The following is a 23,425-nucleotide window of genomic DNA, read 5'->3' on the forward strand; positions in this document are numbered from 1 at the left end:
ATCTCTCCCCCTCTTGCTCTCGAGCGGCAAGCGAGCAGCCGGGCGGGCGGGCGAACGGGCAAGCGGAGCGGCCGGGCGGGCGGGTGAATGGGCAAGCGGGCGGGCGGGCGGGCGAACGGGCAAGCTGAGCGGGCGGGCGGGCGAACGGGCAAGCGGAGCGGCCGGGCGGGCGGGTGAATGGGCAAGCGGCCGGGCGGGCGAACGGGCAAGCTGAGCGGCCGGGCGGCCGGGCGAACGGGCAAGCGAGCGGATGGGCAAGCAGAGCGGCCGGGCAGGCGGGTGAACGGGCAAGCGGAGCGGCCGGGCAAACGGGCAAGCGGAGCGGCCGGGCGGGCGAACGGGCAAGCGGAGCGGCCGGGCGGGCGAATGGGCAAGCGGCCGGGCGGGCGGGCGAACGGGCAAGCTGGGCGGGCGGGCGAACGGGCAAGCGAGCGGCCGGGCGGGCGAATGGGCAAGCAGAGCGGCCGGGCAGGCGGGGGAACGGGCAAGCGGAGCGGCCGGGCAGGCGGGCGAACGGGCAAGCGGAGCGGCCGGGCGGGCGAACGGGCAAGCGGAGCGGCCGGGCGGGCGAACGGGCAAGCGGAGCGGCCGGCCGGGCAGGTGAATGGGCAAGCGGCCGGGCAGGCGGGCGAACGGGCAAGCTGAGCGGCCGGGCGGGCGAACGGGCAAGCGAGCGGCCGGGCGAATGGGCAAGCAGAGCGGCCGGGCGGGCGGGTGAACGGGCAAGCGGAGCGGCCGGGCGGGCGAACGGGCAAGCGGAGCAGCTGGGCGGGCGGGTGAATGGGCAAGCGAGCGGCCGGGGCGGGCGAACGGGCAAGCGAGCAGCCGGGCGGGCGGGTGAACAGGCAAGCGGCAAGCGATCTTGGGGTTTCCCCTTTGCCTGGGCGGCGGGAAGACCCCATCTTCGGCTCCTCGCTGCTGCCGCGCTGCGGAGCAGATCAGCTGTTGGGCGGCCGAACGAACCTTCCCTGGGTCTTCCCCGCCGCCCACACGCAAACTCCACCATCTGCGCATGTGCGGCCATGAAAAAAAAGGGCGCGCATGCGCAGATGGTGTTTTACTTCCGCACCGCTATATCACGAAAAATCGAGTTTCGCGAGGGGTCTTGGAACGGAACCCTCGCGAAACCCGAGGGATCACTGTATATAAACTGATCTATGTCTGATTTGCTGTGGTGTGTTGCACACTGCCACAAGAGGGAGCTGGAGTTCATAGCTTATTTCTCTGAATCACTGTTTCTCTTTGGCTACTCATTGTTAATGGCTACTCAGTGTTAGATTTGCTCTGCAATTCTCTGCATGCTTTGTATTGTAGTTGTGTATTACAGCTAAAATGTGTTTAAGCTTGATCTCTTTGCTGATTATGAGAAAGACAATTGGTAAGAAAGACTATGTACTTGGTAATATTTGGACTGTTATTCTGACTATTATGTGTATGATTTTGGACTGTTTATAGGAACATGCTATTTCATTACTAATCAAAGTAAACTTTAATTCAAATTGGTATATCTGTGTGTGGCTGAGTAGTTATTCACAACTAGATCTTAATCTAAACGCTTCTGTGTGTGCACAACCTTTGTAAACAAGGATTACTTTGCCCATACATTAACAAGATCCATAACCTTTTAGCCTTCCAAAGGGTTGTGAAGATCTGACTCTTTCCCCAAGTGGAAGTGAGGAGCTGTGAGGATGATTGATTTGGACTCTGAGGGAGGATACTTTTGTTTTTAACTGTGCTGTTTATGTATTGTTGTGAACAATTTGGATGCATCATATGAGCCAGGTGGCCATGTTAGTCCTGTAAATACATAAATATCACAACAGGTATTTCTGTAAATCTCTAGAATAAGTAGATTAGAAGCAATTTAAATCTAATATTTGAAATGTGTTTTTAGCAGATCTTTTCTATTTGGTTAACATTATTGAAATCTGATATAATGCCTTAACTTTCCATATAGAGACTTCATAACAGTCTCTTTCGTCTGCCTTATAAAATCTAATATTTTATTAACAAAATCCGTAATCTTTTTTAACTTGAGAAATAATGGATACATTCAACAAAATACTATCTGGTATAAGAACATCAACATCTGAAAAACATTGCCCTGCTTCCTTCCTTGGAGTTAGCATAAACAACAGATGAGGGAATATGGGAGGAGTGTTGCAAGGAGACAAGTGTGTTATTGGCAGCACTTCAGTGAAACTGGGCTACTGTAGAGGAGTATGGACATAGTCTTGAAGGAAATGTGCAGTAGCTATTACAAAAATTATTCCTGAAAGGAATAACGAAGAAACTTCAGGCAGGCTTACCTTGATTTTCTTTGGTATAAGGGGAAGGGAAAGAAAGGCTGTTAAAATTCTGTTATTATAGCATATAATAGAATTTTTGATGATTAGAAAAAATAAGCTATAAAAACAAGGGAATTACAATATAATTTTAAAAGAGGTTTGATTAGAATTATATGTATGGTTGACAAAAGAAAGATCAGAAGACATACACACATATATATTTTCTCTCATTTTTTTCTTTTTTTCACATTAATTTAATTATATTTTTCTTTGAATGTTTTTTATTATATATGTAAAATCTTTTGATTAAAACTTGTTTTTTTAAAAAGTAAAGTAGTGGCTGTTTCTTAATGTAGCCTATTTATTTTATTTATTTATTCAATTTTTATGCCGCCCTTCTCCTTAGACTCAGGGCGGCTTACAACATGTTAGCAATAGCACTTTTTAACAGAGCCTGCATATTGCCCCCACAATCCGGGTCCTCATTTTACCCCCCTCGGAAGGATGGAAGACTGAGTCAACCTTGAGCCAGTGATGAGATTTGAACCGCTGACCTTCAGATCTACAGTCGGCTTCAGTGGCCTGCAGTACAGCACTCTACCTGCTGCGCCACCCCGGCTCTAACAACTAACAGCTATAATCAATCATAACGTGCTAAATTCTTATGTGTGTGGGTAGCCATGATACAGCAAACTGAAGATAAGCACAATTTTGTTAATGTAGCCTTATAATAAAGTAGAATTGGCTTATCTTGTCATGTTTTCTGTATGGCCTACCTAGTAAGGTTGGCAGTATCTTTCAGCTAGGGTAGCTGAGTTGGAATGTGAGCCTAGTACTATATAGTAGACCTTACTTACATTTTTGTTTATTTTGCTGTTATCTTGATTTTAGAAATTAATATTTGTAGAGGTTATTGTAATATTTATTTGGTTAATCGGAGTGTAAAGAAACATTGCTCTATGACTTACAAGGTTACTGTTAATAAAGTTCATTATACTCCTCCTGACATTTTGAAAACAAATCTATTAAATCAGAAGCACATTTTATATTTTGTCTGTTTTATGTTTTCAGGCCCATGGTATTTCTGAAATTCAAAGATTTGGATTCAGACAGAAAGAGGCTAGTTCCTACCAATTAGCCTTATTGTAAAATATGTAACATCTGTTCCCAGAATTAGAAAACATTCAATAAAGAAATAATTCATGATAGACTGACATGTTAGTCTTCTTGCTTTATTAATCAAGTATTATTTATTAATAAAATTTGTATAGCAGCCTATCCCATAAACAGCTACTCTGGATGGTGCTTATTTACTGTTAAATTAAGGCCACAAGTACATTTTTAATATTCTTTCAGCTCGAGATGCTGATGAAAGAGAGAAATGGATTCATGCTTTAGAGGAAACCATCCTTCGTCATACTCTCCAGCTCCAGGTAAGTTCATTTGCACTCTGCTTTAAAATTATAAAATTGTTAAGAGTATTTGCTCAAATGAATTAATAAACAATGATGAATGCATTCCAGTATATATTCAGATAAATACAGCTTTTTGTACAAATACAGTATATATAGTTCTATTTATAAAATCAAAGCATTTAAAAATGTTTCAAACAGCAAGCATTTCAGCTAAATTAATCCATTTTGAAAGAGTACTGTATTACCAATATACAGATAGAAACTGTTCTATTAAGATCCGAAAAATTAGGAACATTGATTGAATATATTTTCAAATATGACTTATTTTCAGCAATAGGCGTATGGTTATAATTTGTAATTTTATTGGTTTATATATTCATCCATAGCTGCATGTCAGATTTGGAGACACGTGATGCAAATTTTCTACACTAAAATAGGGAACAGCTATATAAATCCATTGACTAAGTAATAGTAATACTATTGTACGTTTTCTGGGGTTTTAAAAATGTTTTATCTTTGTTGTTTGGATGCATGCAAATGGAACCTAAATTCTAATCAAGATTTTAAAGTAAAAGCAAGAGTATCTGTTCTTAGTAAATAGAAGACTATTATAATTATAGAATGTCTTACATAATTAGGTTTCTTCCTTACAGAAACATCTGCAGGCAAAGCTTTTTCTCAACATCCAGCCTTAAATGTTAAATTGTGTTTATATCAGTCCAGCAAAAACAAAACAAAAAGCAAAAAAATTAAATCCAGCACTGAAATACATTAAAACACTACTAAGATTAAGAACTTTCTTCTAAATTTTGAATACTGTATATACAAATCCAATAAATAAATAAATAAATAAATAAATAAATAAATAAATAAATAAATAAATATTTCAACACTGAAATGTCTTTGGTATTACAAAGTGGGGAGTTCTTTTTAAGATGTTAGCTTTAAATCTAACGTTTAAGTTCGATTTAAGTAACATTTTCACTTTGGGTTTAGTGTGAGTAAAAGAAGTGTTCCACCGCATTGAAATGGCATTTACAATAATGTTCAAACAATAAATTTTTGTAAAAGCAATCTTAGATTTAGATGGACAGTTACAGCCTGTCATGCAGTTTTACTTATGCCAAGTTAAGACTATTCTGTTTCTTCCTATCTTTTGACTACCTTATTGTCTCTCAGTCGCAAAGATCCTATTAATTAATTCTCACCACTGCAGCTCCTTTTGACCCTCAGAGCAATTTTGTTGGCTCTTAAGATTGCAGCTAGGAGTCTAAGAATTGGGAGGGGGGACTCCGGGACGGAATAAGGCAGGCTCTGTTGATTTCTGTCAAATATATATCAGGCAGTTACATTATGAAAAGGTTTAAAGCTGCTTCGTAGAAAGGGATTTTGTATCGCTAAGCTGAAACTTGTAGGGAAATCGAACTCGGCGGACGATTATTACGAGCCCAAAATGAAAAAAAAGCAACTTAACGCTGAATCGACCGCACCCCATTCCTAAGAGGTCTGTGAGGGGCGTGCGTTGTGCCTACCCTCCCTGTCCTATTGCCTATTTTACCTGTAGCCACCTTGATAATGTTTTTGTTTATACCAATACCTGCTACCTTGCTGACGCTTGACAAATAAATAAAGAAGTGTTGACGTGTGGAAATGACTAAAATGGGGGCGGAGAAGATCTGAATGGATTTGTGGCATCGTCAGCACTGCGCGAGACGTTCTAGGCAGACAAATAGGTTACGGATGGCCGAGCCAGCAGCGCGTTTCGCGCGGTATTTTTTCGCGCGGCTCCTGCCAACGGGGCTCCCCTACGTACAGCGATCGCAGTAGCTCCAAAGGGAGAGCAAAGGAGCGCTTCGATGCGTTCTGACTGCCCGTGTTTCCCTTCCGATTCCTCCGCGGGAAGGAGGACGGGTCAGGCTAAAGGCCACCTGACCCGTAGCCAATCGGGTCCCGCTTGGCTTTAAGACTCACTTGCGTGTACAGCAGGGTTTGCGACGCGGCCACTCCACCGGGAGAGCCGGGGAGGGGAAAGGAGAGGCGGGAGATGTTGTAAGACCCTTGTCGAGAGGCGTGATCGGCCGTGAAAAGAATGACTAGTGTGAGTAGGAAACAGACATTGGGTAGCAACGTGTTGCGATGGACAGGAAAGGAATGGAAACCCTCTATTTACTGCCCCCCCTCCTCCCCGGCGCTTAAGTTCGTACTTTGCCCTGATCTCCAGCGTATTGACTTAGTGGCACAGTGTTGCGAATGTCCCACTTCGCGTTTTGAGTCAGAGTTGATGCGATCTTGTAAAAAATAGGGCGAATAGGAAACCGACCCGGCGGATCTGTTCTATGCAGTTCCGCGTTTGAACTAGTTCCGCTCAGTGTGAACCGTCGCTAAAATCGGATGTTGGAAATGAGGGCACCGTCATCTTGGAGGTTCAGAGTCAGTTTGGCTCTGATTCAGATGGATTGATCACTCCTGTTGCTGCTTCTGCTATTTAAATAGGTCTTTTGCTGGGTTTTAACATTTGATCGGTGAAGCAAGCCATTAATACTGAAAGAGAGTTAATGATGCCAGGAGAATTTGACTTCCTTAGCTGTACATTTGTTGTATAGTTGACAGCAACATACTGATTGCTTTCAAATTGCTAATCAACCGGTAAAAGTAGGTTTTCCTTAATGAACACATGATAAGATCGGCTTAATTCATGAGGATGAATTCAGCCAAATCTATACAGAATGTGGAATTGCAAGAATAGTGTTTTCTGTAAACATTGAGTGTGTCTGAAATTGAGATCAAATTGTGATCTCAAACAGTAGAAGCCACAACTGTGCAAGAATGTAGTTATAGTATCTGTCTGGGGGAATTGGAAACACAGGAAACAAAAAAAAGCAATAAAGCATCCATAGTGACTTGTATTTTTTTATAAAGACTGCAAGTATATTTACTACATAGAAATACCTTTATTTTTATACAGAAATTTGGATACTGTTCACGTCAAGAAATTCCTTTTCATTGGGGAAACACCTTTTAATTATGTATAGATGGTGCCCAACCTTTAACAATTTCATTCACTCTTAATATTTAACTTGTCCAGCTGGTTGGTGATCTTAATTGAAGATTTGGTCAGCTTACAAAGCTAACTGGGTGACCTTGAAAAGCCCTAGGAAGCAGGCAACTTCTGAAACACCTTGCTAAAAGGTTTAATGTAGCTAATCGCCATGGGCCAACACTGACTTGAAGGTACATACAAAAAACCCCAACATTAAAATTGTGTGGTAAACGTTTTAAACATAAATTCTAGAATGATCTGAGAACTAGGTGAGGTAAAAACTCCATCCTTATTAGTAATAAAAGTGGCCTGCAGAAGACATCCAGTTGCAGACTTATCAATACAAGCCAGACTGTAGGGGATTATAAAAAGTTCTAAAATCATAGAATTATTTAAAATATCTAAATCAGTGGTCCCCAAACTACTGCCCGCGGGCCGCATACGGCCCACTGAGGCCATTTATCTGGCCCGCGGGTGATTGACAGGAGCACAGGATGCGACCCTGGTGTTGGAGTTGAGGCGGGGAGCGGCAAGGAAAGTGCGGAGAAATCTTGCACCAGCGAAGGTTCGTGTGTGCCTGCGTGCGAGAGCTCCCCGTTCCACTGCCAGCCCACCATGCGCCAAGAAAACCTTGTATAGCCAATCAGATGTTAACAAAAAATAAATAAAAACAAAACAAACATATGTGAATTTTAGACTTCTTCCCCCCTCTAAATAGTACATTCCCATTTTGTTTTTTACTTTAAAATAAGGTATGTGCAGTGTGCATAGGGATTTGTTCATATGTTATTTTTGTAGTTCAGCCCTTCAACAATCATAGGGACAGTGAACTGGCCCCCTGTGCAAAAGGTTTGGGGACCCCTGCTCTAAATGTATAGTTTATTTCTAATAGTTTGTTCCCTTTTTAAAAGTCTTGGTCATAATTCTACAGAACATGAATCTTATTAATTTTAGATGACAAAAGTAGTAAAATAATAAACTGGTGAAACTTCCAAGACAGCCAAAAATGTCTAACTTTACATCAGCTTTGAGAAGGATTTTAAAAACATTGTAGGTTCTAAATGAGGCAATTCCTTCTAATGTTTATTAATTTAAATTATGAATTCAAAATAACTTTATAGTTAGTATTGTGTTGTAAATTTAAAGGATTTGCTTTCCCATATGTTGGTAAACAAAGACAAATTATTATGCTTAATTTTGATTTTTTTAAAAATTATTTATAGGGTGTGGAGCCTGGATTTGTTCCAAGTGTTCAAGATTTTGATAAAAAACTTACAGAAGCTGATGCTTACTTACAAATTTTGATAGACCAATTGAAGGTATGTTTACTCTGTAATGACTGTATTATAGATGTAAGTAATTTTCAAGCAATTACCGTATATACTTAATTTTGTTGCTAAAATTCAGGAGTGTAATTCTATTGCAGATAACGCCAGAAATAGGAACACTATACATTTTTAGTTTGAATTTTGAACTAATTTTCTTGAAAAGCAAATAACCTTTCTAACCTCTGTTTCAAAATACAAAGATAGTATGTTGATAGTTCCTGCTTCAAGAGATTAGATTTAAGGAGCTTAGGTGCAAATTAGAATCTGCAGACTTTCACGATATAGCCAAGTTCTAAGAACAGCAATACATAAGCTTTGCTTAAGTAAGGATGTGCAAAGCTCAATTTTATAATGCTTAATCAAAACTGAAATAATTTTCTATTTAAAGGTTTCAATTTCCATGGATCTGAAAGTTTAAGTGCAAGTAAAAAACTCTGATGTTGGATAATTTATATAAACTATTTTGCCTATATGCCTTTTTTTGCACTACATTGTATGCATCACAGTTAATTTGTGATGCCATAGATTTTTTAAATAGAATTTTTATCCTGCCTAATATTCCTTACTCCTCCTATTTTCCCCACAACAATAACAACAACATCTCTGTGTAGTGAGTTGGGCTGAGAGTGATTGGTTGTAAGTCATCCAGCCAGCTAGGACTAGAATTCACGATTTCTTAATTTCTAGCTGGAGGACTTAACCTCTCAACCAAAATGGCTCTAGATTTCAAGTCTAAGTAGAATTGACCTGGCTTGTTATTAAGTGGCTCAAATATTTGATGTTGGAAATGAAGAAAATATTTTATAATAAAAATAGAAGCAGTAGTATATTTTATTTCTAAAGCAATTATTTTGAAATGTTTTAAGCTTAACTTGAATATATGATTGTGCATCAGTTGTAGGCAGGGCATCCATTAAAAACCGTCAAGATAATGGTCACAGTCAAAGCCCCACTCCTTTATCGTGGAAGTGACATTGTTGTGCATACAAAAGGGACAGAATTGTGGCTCCCATCTTGATGTTTTTAACCATCCTGTGGATCATCCTGTTTGTAATACTATGCTGATTACTCACATATAGTTGTACTGTTGTGTTCAGAGTATATTCCTATTCTCCAATGCACTTGCAAGGAGAGTCCAAGATGGGTATTCTTCAGTCTGATTGGTAGGGACTGAGTTTTAATTTAAATATTAATCACTAGGCAGGCACCGCCTCCCCCTTAGCCCTCCAGTCTAAAAAACTCAGTCGCAGTAAAGGGACTCCTGAGTTACTTCTCTTAGGTATATTTATTATTATTAAATAGTTTATACCTTTATTGTACTAATTTTTTTCTCTCTTTTTCCTTTTTTCCCTTAGGTGCAGCTGGGGGAATAATTCCTCGGGCGGGCCTGGGTTCCAAACCTCCAGTGGGTTAACCCAGTTGCCTGCAGCTCCTCCCAACTTCAGACCCTCACAGAAAGATCTACAGATGCCAGCCTGGGTCTGGGAGTGAGCGCCCGGGTTGCCTACCTCCGCGGTGGCACCCGGAGGACGAGGAGGTGGTTGCCGCCTCGGGGGGTCCGTCCCTCCCCTGGCGAACATACCACGGGCCGGGATACACGTTGCGCTCCGAGCGGCCCGCAGGGGAGGCTAGCGCCCCCCCCCCCCCAACGGAAGGCAGGCGGGAGCGATCCGCGCCCTCAGTCGAAGGCTCGCCGCGGCGGATCGGCTCCTCAGGAAGGAGGCATCGCCCAGGAGAGACAAAACGGGCGATTGCAGAGGGCGGGAATCGGCGGTCCTTTCCCGCCCGCCTCCCAGAGTAAGCGTCCGGTTGCCTAGGGAACCGGCTGGCAGCCATCTTGGTGGGGTCAGGCGGCCATCTTGAGATGGTCCGTAGACCCCCGGCAGCTGCTTCTCGCGCCCAAATTGAGCCCGGTTACCATGGGAACGGGCCGGCGGCCATGTTGGTGAGGTCGCCGGCTCGATACTGGGCACGCAGGCGCAGAAGGGGGTTTCATCCCCCAATTTCGTTTTCGTTTCTCCTGGAGGCTGCCGCGACACTAAGGAGCTCGGTGGGGAACGCAGGTGCATTACAGGCTGCAATCGGTGATCGTGAGTTACCAATCCGGCCATGGCAGACCAAGCGCCACCTGCTGGGGATGAGGCTTCTGCTAACAAGCCCAGTACCCCCAAAGAAAAAGCCTCTAAGGCAAAGTCAGCCCAGGGATCTTCCTTGAGGGATGCGGAGAAGCGCATTAGAGCGCTGGAAAAGCAACTAGAGGCCTCACAAAGGGCAGCAGGACCGGCCTTGCCCCCTAGCCAGCAACTGTCTGCCAATTCCTCCATATCTCCCCCTATGGTCTACCAGGGGATGGGGACCTCAACATCTGAGAGGGATTGGTCCCCTGACAGAGGAGCCCAGGCCTGGTCATCATCCAGGGCGGACCCTTATAGCCTGGGGAGGCACCCAACAGGCTGGCCTCCTAATTACTCTTCCTCTCCCCATGCGCAGGCAGCCACTTTCACTCCTACGGCTGCAGGCCTTCGTGATTCTCAGGATACCTGGCAGAGCATGCCCCAGGCCCTCCAAGACCTGATCACTAGTACATATAACCAAGGCATAGCTACGGGAGCGCAACAGCTTCAGCAGGCTCCAGTGGGACCCCCTCAGATGAGACCCAGAGACCCCTGGAGGGACCCGGCTGCGCAGTCCTGGATGGAATCAGCTGAGGAGGAGGATTCCTATAGAGATGACTTCAGCGCCGCTGAGGATGACCTGTCTGGTGATGACCAGCCACCTGAGCAACCCAGTTACACGGGCTTGTTTAAATCCTCCCTCTTCAGGGTGCTCCTGAATAAGGCTAAGTTAACCATCGATCAGGCGGGAGAGAGCGGTCAGGCGGTACCCTCTGATGAGGCACAACCCGCGGGAGGTCTGTTTGTCTTCCCCAAACAGGAGACGGTGAACATCCCATCTTCCCACCTGTTTCTAGAAACCATCCAACGCCCATGGGAGAACCCGGCGGCGGCCCAGGGACCCTCCAATCTTGACCGCAAGTTCTATACTTTCGACCAGCAGATGGAGGAGCTGCTGGAGTTTCCAGCCGTGGACAAGCCTGTCACAAGCCTGGTGTCCAATGCCCTCGTGCCGTCTGAGTCACAGGAAGGTCTGAAGGCCGAGGACAAGAGAGCGGAAAACGTGGCTCGCAGGACTCACCAGATGGCAGCCTGGGCCGTGCGAGCCGCTTCGGCGGCCTCGTTCTTCAACAGGGCCATGATCCTCTGGATTAAAGAAATCCAGGCTAGAGCTGACCCAGAGGACGGCAGACTTCGTCAGGACCTCAACAAATTGTTGGCGGCCACGGAGTTTTCGGCGGATGCCACAGTGAATGCCGCGAAGTTTGCATCACGAGCAATGGCCTCTTCTGTGGCGTCACGCAGACTCATTTGGCTCCGCAACTGGCAGGCGGACGTCAAGTCCAAATGGAGTCTAGCCTCTTCCTCGTTTAAGGGGAAAAAGCTGTTTGGAGAGGTCCTCGATGATGTCCTAATCGAGGACAAGGACAAGAAGAAGGTGATGCCCAGAGCTAACAGACGACAAGATAGGCGCTTCACCCCCTATCAGCGGAGACAACCCTTTCGGACGGAGCCCTCCTCGAGCAATTCCCAGACGCCGAGGCCATACTTCCAGGGCTCCTTCAACCAGGGATCCTTCAGGTCGGACAGGACATCCCAGGCGGATCGAAATAGGTCCTACCAGGGACGCCGCCCCTTCAGAGGGGCCAACAGAGGCTTTAGAAGGAACAAATGACTCACTGGGCACTGCACCCCTAGGCGGCAGGCTACTGCGGTTCTCGGGCATCTGGGAAACCACGTCCTCAGACGCTTGGGCGACATCCACGGTTTCCCGGGGCCTGAGGATCGAGTTTCTTCGACCTCCCCCTCAACGCTTCCTGCCTTGTCGCATTCCGTCAGACCCACAAAAAAGGAAGCTCCTATACCAAGAGGTGTCCCACCTTCTAGAGATAGGGGCTATAGAGGAGGTACCCCCAGCTCATCGAGGCAGGGGTTTTTACTCGGCAATTTTCCTCGTGCCAAAATCCTCAGGAGGAGTCCGGATGATCCTCAACCTTCGGCAGTTGAATCTCTACGTAAAATACAGAAGATTCAAAATGCACTCACTAAAGTCCATCCTGGCATCCATAAGGCAGGACGACCTTATGACATCTATAGACTTGAAGGAGGCCTACCTCCATGTACCCATATTCCCGAATCACAGACAGTTCCTGAGATTCTCTTTCAACGGGGCACATTTCCAGTACAGGGCAATGCCCTTTGGACTGTCCTCCGCCCCCAGGACGTTCACCAAACTATTGGACGTCCTCACGGCCAGTCTCAGACGCCAGTCGGTACGCGTGATGGCGTACCTCGACGATATCGTCATTTTGTCAAGAACCAGGGAACAGGCGCACAGAGACTCACAGCTAACGATCCAGACACTACAGAACCACGGTTTTACAATCAACTGGACAAAAAGTCACCTAATACCTACACTCCGTCTTGCCCACCTGGGCACCACTATAGACTCCAACCTGGGTATGGTTTTTCTGTCCCACGGTCAAGGAGACTGATGAAGGAAGCAACATCACTTCTCAGATGGGCAGAGGAAAACTTGGCCTCTCTGTCAGCGGAACACATCTCGGGAGTGGAGAATGTGTGGGCGGACTGGCTCAGCCGACAGACACTCGACCCGGGCGAATGGCGGCTGGATCCCGAGATCTTCCAGGAAGTGGTGAGGAGGTTCGGAGACCCGGTGATGGACTTGTTTGCCACCAGCCTCAACACCCAGCTTCCTCGCTTCTTCGCTCGATACCCATCCCCCGGTGCGGAAGGAGTGGACGCCCTAACTCTTCAATGGCCTCGGGGCCTTCTATATGCATTCCCGCCTCTATCTATTCTCCCCAGGGTGATACGGAAGATCCTGGAGGAGAGAGCAGAGGTGCTACTGATAGCCCCGTATTGGCCTCGCCGCACCTGGTTCGCGGACCTGGTGCAACTTTCGACGGCACCCAGCTGGAGGATCCCGGACCGACAGATCTCCCTGACCCAGGGGTCCTTGTCTCATCCGGAGCCACAGTGGTGGCAACTGACCGTGTGGCACTTGAGCGGGAACATCTAAAACGCCAAGCTTTGCCAGACACGGTCATTGCCACTATTCAAGCAGCCCGCAGACCCTCTACCAGGAGGATTTATCAGACCACTTGGGCCGCTTTCTACAAGTTTTGTGAACAGCGGGGGATAGATCCTCAGACGGCCTCTCCGCTTGTTGTTCTAACTTTTCTGCAGGCGGGCCTGGAGAAGGGCCTTGCCCCAAATACATTACGCCGTCATGTCGCCGCTCTGGCCACCATCATCTCAACGGATAGCTACCGTTCCCTTACCAGACATCCCTGGATCAGGGATTTCTTGAAAGGAGCGGCCAATCTAAAACCACCAACGGTTCATCGCTTTCCTTCCTGGGACCTACCCTTGGTGTTACATGCATTGACAGGTCCCCCGTTTGAACCCATACGTCAGATTTCGTTACGGCTACTGACCTTCAAAGCAGCCTTCTTGATTGCTATCACTTCAGCCAGAAGGGTCTCTGAAATAGCCGCTTTGTCCACAAGACCAGACCTTTGCCGTTTTGAGCCAAACAGAGTGGTCCTTAGACTGGATCCGGCGTTTATTCCGAAGGTAAACACATCCTTTCATAGGGCTCAAGATATAGTGCTCCCTGACTTCTGTTCTCATGGGACTCACCCCTCTGAATTGAGGTGGCATAAACTGGACGTGAGGCGAGTCCTAAAAATTTATGTTAGGAGGACTCAGCCTATTAGACGGTCAGAAGGCCTGTTTGTGTCCTTTTCCACTAGAACCATGGGCACCAAGGTGTCCTCTCAGACTATCAGCCGCTGGTTGAGGGAATGTATTTCAGAGGCGTATAGGACCAAAGGCTCCCCAGTTCCACCGGGGATAACTGGACATTCAACTCGAAGTGCAGCTACTTCATCGGCCTGGAGGACCCAAGCTTCCTTAGAGGACATATGTAGGGCGGCCACGTGGGCAGCTCCGTCCACTTTCATCAAACACTATCGAATTGACTCATTTGCTTCGGCGGAAGTAGCATTTGGGAGGAGGGTACTACAAGGGGTCTGTTCCTACTCGGAACCCCTGGTCCAGTCTTGTCCCTCCCTGTGATTATAACTTGGGCATATCCCATCTTGGACTCTCCTTGCAAGTGCATTGGAGAAAGACCGTTGAACTTACCTGAACGGTCTTCTCGATGCACTGCAAGGAGAGTCCAAACCCTCCCGATTCTGGGACCAGGGTTCCCGTGGGGGTGTGGTTTCTGGTTACGGTTCAAGGTTGCAGTTTGATATTGTTTAATAAATGGTTTTTGCTTTACTGCTCCTTCGCTTTATTTTAGACTGGAGGGCTAAGGGGGAGGCGGTGCCTGCCTAGTGATTAATATTTAAATTAAAACTCAGTCCCTACCAATCAGACTGAAGAATACCCATCTTGGACTCTCCTTGCAGTGCATCGAGAAGACCGTTCAGGTAAGTTCAACGGTCTTTCTCTACCCCATCTCCTATGATTGCTCTTTACACTTTGCAGTGAAAGCAAATTAGTTTATGAACTAATGGGAAACAACAGTTTGTTTTATGTAAAACTATGATTAAAGCCATAGGTAATATGAATATTATTTTGGGTAAGACAGATAAAAACTAATGTACTTGGTTTGCTATCCTGTTGGAATTATTAAAATTTTTCCAATGCTTTTAACAATTTTCTTTTTTAGCTTTTTGATGAGAAACTTCAGAACTGCAGAGATGATGATCAGAGAAAAGCAAGTATACTTTTTGCGCAGATGATCTTAGTATATAGTTCTTTTTAAGACACAACATTACTGGTCTTTTATGTGTAGGTAATGAATATTATATATGTTTGTTAATATCTATACATATCTGCATCTATATCTATAGTAGGTGCAGAGAAAATAGTGACAGAATAATAAGAAAGGATATATTTAATTCAAATAAAATAATTACTTCTATTGATTTACATTTGATCTTCAAAGTTCACTGTGACATACAGAGTGGTCCTTCCTCTAGTTTTTATCACAGTCCTTCAGCAAGGTAATTAAAGAAGGTATTATATATTACTTTCTGTGCATCCCAGAAGGAACCATTACTGTATGGATAGAGAACTCTCTACTTTTCTTACCCAGAAACTTAGCATTTGCAGCAGGAAATAACAATTGCTGTTAATTGAAGCACCAAGTTCAGTGAGATAGGAAGCATCACATCTGGGATGCTAACAGAAAGCTTGCAACAGGAATGTAAGCTGTTTGCTTTTTCCAGCTTCGAAATTGGTTTTTTTTTTCCCTGGGCTGGAAAACAATCATGTAGAATTTTTTTTTCCTGATTTCTCTGAATCTTGCTCTCTGCCACCACTGTTTTGGGCTTGCCTGATTGCTTTTCCATTCTTTTATAGGTTGAGAAGTTGTGATTCATAGCATGAATTTTGTTTTTTAAAACTTTTTGAACAAATCCATTGATCCAATGCAAATAACAAAATCTCCATCTATTTCCAGTAGAAATATATTTGAATAAAATGTTCTTGATGTATCATTTAAGCATTTAAGCATTTTCTGTCTATGAGGAATTTTCAAAATGACTTACTGATATAGTTGTGCCTGTAGAAAAAATAAGTAGAGGCAAGAATGTGCACATCTGTTGAGCCTGAATCTTGATTCAATATTGTAACTTGGAAATGTAAAATAATTATTTTAAAATTTTCAAATAGGCTAAACAAAACTTTTCATCAAAATTGCTTATAACCAAAAGACTTAATGTGGCTAAAAAATTTTAAGGGTCATTTTGTTTATTAGTGGAATTGACTGTATAAATAAAAATAACTTTCAAGCATAAGCACAGAATAAGTTTGTAGAGGAAAGCTATTTGTACAACGAGATTTTCTCAATGTAGCAGGTTGAAGCATTTGCATTCTAGCTGCTTGTTATTTAAAAAAATAATATTAGGGTCATCTGCTACTCTTGGTAATGTGCTTGAGATCCCAGACATTTGTTAAAACTTGCCTGTCTGAGTTTGCACTGTTTAGTTTTGTAGATAATACTTATGTTTGGTTATAAATAAATAACAAATAATATTAATTTCTACCTTTAAATATTTTTTGGTATGTGTTTGCAGAAGATTGAAAACCTCAGAGAAACAACCAGTGTAAGTTTTTGTTTTAAATCATATTTCATCTGATTCCCTTAGAATGCATAGTAATAGCAATAGTATTTAGACTTATATACCGCTTCACAGTACAGTAATACCTTGTCTTACGAACTTAATTCGTTCCGTGACCAGGTTCGTAAGTAGAAAAGTTCATAAGATGAAGCAATTTTCCCCATAGGAATCAATGTAAAAGCAAATAATGCGTGCAACCTCATCCCAAAAGTCACCCCTTTTGCCTTGTGCCGCTGGGAATCCCCACCTCCAAACTTCCGTTGCCAGCCGAAGTGCCCGTTCTTGCATTGCTGGGATTTCCTTGAGGCTCCCCTCACTGGGATTCAAAGCAGCACCGGCAAAAATGAAGGGAATCCCAGCGAGGGGAGGCTCAGGGAAATCCCAGCAATGCAAGAATGGGCGCTTCAGCTGGCAACAGAAGTCCAGAGGCGGGGCATCCCAGCGGTGGCGGCTCGAGTTTGTAAGGTGAAAATAGTTCGGAAGAAGAGACAAAAAAATCTTAAACGTATCACGAAAAGTTCGTATGAAGAGGAGTTCGTAAGACGAGGTATCACTGTACTTTACAGCCCTCTCTAAGCTCTTTTCAGAGAGTAAGCATATTGCCCCCAACAATCTGGGTTCTTATTTTACCGAAGTATGGAAGTATGGAAGTATGGAAGGCTAAGCCTACTTATATTCGATCTGCCAAACTGCTGGCAGCCAGTGATCAGCAGAAGTAGCTTGGAGTACTGCACTCTAACCATTGCACCACCCAGGCTAATGAAGAGGACCAGATGGAAGGAGAATAATCTAAAATATTTTTAAAGTCTCATTTATATTTATGTACATAATCATCTTTAACAGTGTTACTAGTTTTACTAGTAGAATTTTTTTTTAATGAAGTGGTATGCCTACCCTCTTTCCACAAGTGGCTTGTACCATAGTGCTTCTTATGATACATTAATGTAAAATGTAAAATAAATTATTTATATCAGCAGGGATAATTCTCATATTGTAGTACATTTAATTTTATTAATTTCCTATTATTTTCTAAAGAAAGTAAATTTCATTGTAGATTTAATATATATTAATATATATATTATTATATATATCAAGGTTGACTCAGCCTTCCATCTTTCCGAGGTGGGTAAAATGAGGACCCGGATTGTGGGGGCAATATGCTGGCTCTGTTAAAAAGTGCTATTGCTAACATGTTGTAAGCCGCCCTGAGTCTAAGGAGAAGGGCGGCATAAGACAAGGACTATTTTTATTAGGTAGTTATCAGAATAATTTATTTTAAAGTGTTATCATATATAAATAACCATAATAATAACTATTAATGACTTGTTTATCAAAAAGTGTTTTATGCACTTAAGTACCTAATGTGATTATTTGCAAGTGCAAGCAATATTTTTCCTGGAAATACAGCGCTAGTCTAAGGGAACAAAGCAGGACAGAAATTAATCTTAAGAACTCCGAAGTATATGAGTTGTTCATAATTGGTAAGTTTGTTAGATATTATAACAATAGCTTTGAAAAATAAATGCTAAAAAATAAATAGCAAAGACTTGTTTCAAAGTGCTTTGGATTGCTTTAATTGTTCAAAAACTTTTAGAATAACTTAAATATTTTTGTTTCCTTCCTTAGAGCATGGTTGAATCAATAAAGCACTGTATTGTGTTGCTGCAGATAGCTAAAGTAAGTATTTCTATCAGTAGAAAATAGTATTTTTGGAGAAAATGTTAATGTGCTGTTGTAGTAATGTGCAATTTAAGAACTTAAAGGGATAGTGTTTGTATGCATTCACCACTTAGATTCCATCATCTTTCTTTCTAACCATTATTTCATGATTTGATCTCCTGAGAACATACATAGAACATAATCCTATGACAGAGTTGCCAAACTTAGATGGTATACCGTTGATGGTGAACATACTTAATATTCTATTAGGCAAACTACTATTGATTTTTGGAGCATAAAACTGCATGGAAGAGAAAGTGTATTGCAAGATACTTTGTTTATATAGGTTTTCCACTCACACAAGTTTGACTTCTGCCTATCTCCTTAAATGTCCAGAGGCAACAAACTCTGGTTATTATTGCACAAAACTCCAAGCTGAAAAAGGAAGAACCAAATGTTAATCATTTTTTCCTGAACTGGGGTACAAATAAATCGTATGAATTTGAAAGAGTGATCTTAAAATTTGTTCGAGGGCCCATCTTTTGGTGTACTGTATTGATAATAGTTTTGAAATATTTCACAATTTCTTCTTCAAACTTGTAACATACAACTGATAACATGGGATTTTGTGGGGAGGCAAAAATGGTTAAAGTCCTCAGTCCCTACCTCATTTTGCATGTACTAGTAAAATAAAATTGTAAACATTTTTCTATCCTTAATGATCCTAATTAGTTCTGTCATATGAAAAATCTTTAGTTTTGTGGAGCAACTTAAAAATATCTTTAAAACATAAACTGGTGATGGTAGCTGCTGTTGATGTATGCATTTATGTATACAGTGTATTTTGGTCAAAGTCCAAAAGAATAACCATATACAATATAATCAAGTAATATATAATATAAAAATTTTTAAAAACGATTTGAGAATGACATTTTTTTGACAAACCTTCAAGCAACAAATAGCTGATACCATGGATTAGAGTTGAGTGCAAGCCTAATGCCTTCTACCCCCAGTTGCAAACGGACATAATTTTCATAAAAACTGCTAGATAGCATTGCACTTGGGCCACAATAAATTTGAACAATTCTTCTAAGAAATTTTTTTAGCTACAATTCTGGTATCAGGAATTGATATGAGGCAGAAGAGATACTTGCTCTGATCTGCTGGTAGGATAAAGTATATGCTAATAAGGAAAGGGCATTGTCTGCAAAGCTAAAATAAACATGAATAACATTCTTGAAATAATAAAATACTGCAAAAAAGGGTAAAGTATTACTGATATTTTAAAATTTGGGAAATTTTCTTTATGAGAATAATTAAAATATGACAGAGTAATGGTAGTTATGCTTAGTTCACTTTAAATTATATTGGAAAATAAGGACAATGAAAAGCAACTTATTAATTGAAAGTAGAAAAATATTAATTTTTCTCTATATATATTTTGAAGACTTATTTTGTTTCATATATACATTACAGCTAAAAATATGAAACTTAGTATATTTGTTTTATTGAAATATGAAGTTTTATGTATTGAAGTAATACAAACAATAACTAAATTATTCTATTTTATTAAGAATGTTTGTAATAACGTGTTCTAGTTGTTAATACTATTTTAAAATTAGGCTTATTAATTTTTTAAAAAATTATTAGGAAAGAATTTTGAGTAAAGCTTGTCATATGCTCCTAAATCATAAACTGTTAATATCCTTTATGACACAAATACAAAAATAGTCTATTGTACAGTTATACTGTGATAAAGTTCATTTGTACCAATAATTGTAATTTAGCTCAAAATATCATGAACTATGTCGTGTCCGCCCCGCTCCCGCATAGAAAATTTATATTTTAGCCAGACTTGGCACTTTTTGTATGGTAATTAAACTTGACAGTTTTCAAAGTCAGAAAAAATTATAATACACAGTTTATTTTCAGATTCTGAACTATATTCTTCTTTTGTGACTGTGACAGTTTCTGATAATGTGATCAGTAGGAGCCCCTCAAGAAAGGCAATTAATAAAGCAGCAGCATTACAATGAAAAATTGGTTGAAAAGGAAAATAATTGGGAAACTGCTGTTTGAGCCTATGACTTTGTCTTTAATTAAGGGAGGTCTGTAGTAAATTGGGATTATTTATATGATTGCAACAGTTTTCTCTCATCATCTACAGGGATTAAGAAATAAAAGTAAAGATTGCTCCTCAATTTCTGGGATTATGAAATCCCGTTATGCTTTTATACTCCTTTCCAACTTTTGGTGTAATAAGAATTTAATATATGTCTTTACATAAATACCAGAGAAATGACACATGTTTCATATATCAATATATTGCATTTTAAACAGGAATGAATGTAATCAGGAACTCTTAATATTAGTATCTTTAATTTATTTCATAATATTCATTATTAGCCTTCATAATAATGATAAATTAAAGGTTATGTCTGAAACAACTCTATTAGGATTATGTGCAATGAAAATGGTATATATAGGCTACTTTCCCATTAAATTCTCAGCACAGAGAACGACAGATGTTATATTCTGTGAAGCTCTATATACAGAATTTTACATAACGGGGGTTATACTGACCATCAGAACATGGTGCCTCCTGGTAATCACTCTAAGTGAAAATACCACCTTAAAGCTGTTAATTATATTTATCAATTATGGCACTTTCCAACATTCTATTCTTGTAATTGCATATGTTGGAACTATTATTAAATGAAATACTGCCATCAGTTACATTATTTAGAGCAGGGATGGCAATGTGAAATTATACCCAAACACCCGCAAACTTGGTAGAAATTTGGTAGCAAAATTATCATCACTGAATGAGGCAAGTACAGTCTCCTGAAGTATTATTTGAAAGGGGGAAGGAGCAGTTTACCTCTCAGAAACCTTTTCTTTTCATTTCCACCCTAACCCCATCATTGAAGAAAAAGACCTGGAAAAAAAAAATCAACCCTGCCCCATTTAGCAATGGATGGTATAATCAAATTGCCAATTGTGACCCTCCAAAACATTAAAAGGCTGTCATGCTGCCTCCTACTATTAAATATTTCCATTTGTCCTTTAGAAGGTATTTCAGAAGATTCTATTGATTTCTCTCAATAAAGAATTCTTAAAACACATGGAAATATAATTTTATTCTCTAATTTTAGTCTCAATGGTATTTTAACTTGCCTGTTTGTGATGTGCTGACGGACTTGAGTTGCCATTGTTATTCTTGTTTACTATTTCTTTATCGTAAACTGGGAAACAAATCTGGAATTGATCCAGAAGAAATTTAATTAAATCTTCTATTGCCATTTGGTGAGCAAGAGACATCGTATACCTGTGATAGCGAACCTATGGCACACATGCCACAGGTGGTACGTGAGCCTATGTTCAGGTCAGGTCTACAGCACATGCGTGTGTGCTTTCCACTGGCCAGCTGATTTTTGGGTTTTGGCCAAAGACACGCATGCATACATGGGGATGGGGGTAACATGCATGTGGGGGGGAGGACATGCGCGCCGGATACAGTGCTCCCCCTCTGCAACCTGTTTGTAGTTCCAGGAGGCTTCAGGGAACTCGGGTTGTGCAAGAAGCCTGCTCGGGCAGGGAGACTTACGAATTTGGTAGGAATTCCTGATTTAATGTGAGGCATTTCTGCTACTTCACTAAACCCTCCCCCTCCTCTGCCACTCCATGCATAATGAAGAGCTCTGGAGGACTACAAAGCTTCCCATTGATCATGAAGGAAGTCCTGCCCAACTCCTCTTCCAAACATCACCTGCTATCTGGTCAACTTAGGTGCCAGAGCTTGTCTCCTCTCAGCCCTTTTAAAGGACTGCACACCACTATGAGAAACTTTCCAAGCCAGAGGCAACACCCTTGTCTGGGTCTGTGTGATATGTGGAAAATCCCTGGTTTAATGTGATGTATTTGTACTAGTTCACTACACATGGAGTGAACTTTACTTTAGTGAAGTAGCAGAAATGCTCCACATTAAACCAGGGATTCCCCCTATATCATGTGATGGGGGGGGGAGTGTTGCACACCTCTCCTTGCCGCTGCCACCCCCTTGCCCCATCAGTGGCGGTTCTTGCACTGTTGCTTCCCTGGCAGTGGCAGGAACAGTGGGCCAGGGCTTCCCTCCCTCCCCTGCTGGAGAAGCCACTGGTGGAGAGGCGAGCTGTCCCAGGACCAGAGGAGAGCACAGCTCCTCACTCATGGAAAACTGCCAGCTGGGAAGTGGTAACAGGCGCATCGGCATGGTGTAAGAGGGTTGCAAGGCCCAAATGGGGCACGAGCGGTGCATGTACTGTGTAGTGGGGGAGAACATGCGCAGGTGGGATGCGCATTGCATTATGGGTGCTGGCACGTGGTGATCTGTCGCGCGCATACTCACACACTTTTGGCACTAAACAACAAAAAGATTCGCCATCGCTGTCATATACTATAGGATGATTTTATGGGGTATTGCAAAGCAAGTCATATTGGGGCCAACAAAGCACACCAAACTTTATTTTAAGACAATATCTCCATTTTCTGAAAAGATTTACTAAATTCTGAGAGCATCTAACGAAGAGGAGAATTCATGTCCTAATCAGTGCACGGGATTAGGTAAAATTTCAGTAATCCATTCACTTTGGCAAATTTAGATAATTGTAATTCATAACAGGGAAATTAACTGCTTATGGTACAGTATTTATTAACTTATAACTATGGATTAATTATAATATTAATTATAATTATAATATTGACTTAGTGTTAAAGAGCATGGTAGTCCCACCAGTTTCCTTTATGTTAATGTTTCTAAGAGGCCACAACCATTTTATTGATAGCCAAGTTCTCTTGTCAGCCATTTTGTGAAATAATCCATATGTATTCAACATTCAAACTGTAATTCATCATCCAAAAGCCAACTTAGATTTTGTTGCACATATTCTGTATTGTAATATTCTGATCAACTGGTCTATGGATAACAGAAGAGAATATACAGTATATAACTCAGGGTTGAACTGTGAAGTTGTTGATATTAATCTTAATCCAGGAATTGAATTTGATTAAGATCAAACTAGTCTTATACCAGTTATAGTTACTATTTACAGGAAGGGAGGGACTTGTGGCAAAATGCATCTTGTACTGTATCTAGTGGCGCTACTAAGCCAATGAACACTGTTACTTTTATTTTTCAGATAAAACTTTAGTTAATCCCATAACCCAACCGAATTGAATCTAGTTAGTACTTCTGTGGAAATCATGAGGAAAATTTTAGGGTTATAGGTTAGTTGAGGCAATAAAGAAATCATCAGAGAGGCAATATCAAATGGCTTTAATGAAATCAGTAGGAATCAAGTTCAGCTCAAAGGAATTTTCATTTAAAAGGAAAGACCAGAAGGCATGAATGAATAAAGAATAGTAGAGGCATTTTACTCAGA

At 41.9% G+C, this 23,425-nt stretch overlaps 1 protein-coding gene across 3 annotated transcripts in view; it reads left to right on the top strand.

The window, feature by feature from the left end:
* OSBPL9 (oxysterol binding protein like 9) overlaps positions 1-23,425 on the top strand; it is a 75,995-nt gene that overhangs the window by 27,788 nt on the left and 24,782 nt on the right. For 2 of the 3 annotated variants that reach the window (XM_070745900.1, XM_070745901.1), the window contains exons 4-8: positions 3,645-3,721; positions 7,967-8,062; positions 14,891-14,938; positions 16,302-16,331; positions 17,973-18,023. In XM_070745900.1, the coding sequence (XP_070602001.1) occupies positions 3,645-3,721; positions 7,967-8,062; positions 14,891-14,938; positions 16,302-16,331; positions 17,973-18,023 (302 nt within the window). Of the gene's footprint in view, positions 1-3,644; positions 3,722-5,537; positions 5,802-7,966; positions 8,063-14,890; positions 14,939-16,301; positions 16,332-17,972; positions 18,024-23,425 lie in introns of those variants that run through there. The other variant, XM_070745902.1, reaches the window with a different exon arrangement.

Source organism: Erythrolamprus reginae, chromosome 3 (assembly GCF_031021105.1).
Source record: "Erythrolamprus reginae isolate rEryReg1 chromosome 3, rEryReg1.hap1, whole genome shotgun sequence".
Lineage (NCBI taxonomy): Eukaryota > Metazoa > Chordata > Lepidosauria > Squamata > Dipsadidae > Erythrolamprus > Erythrolamprus reginae.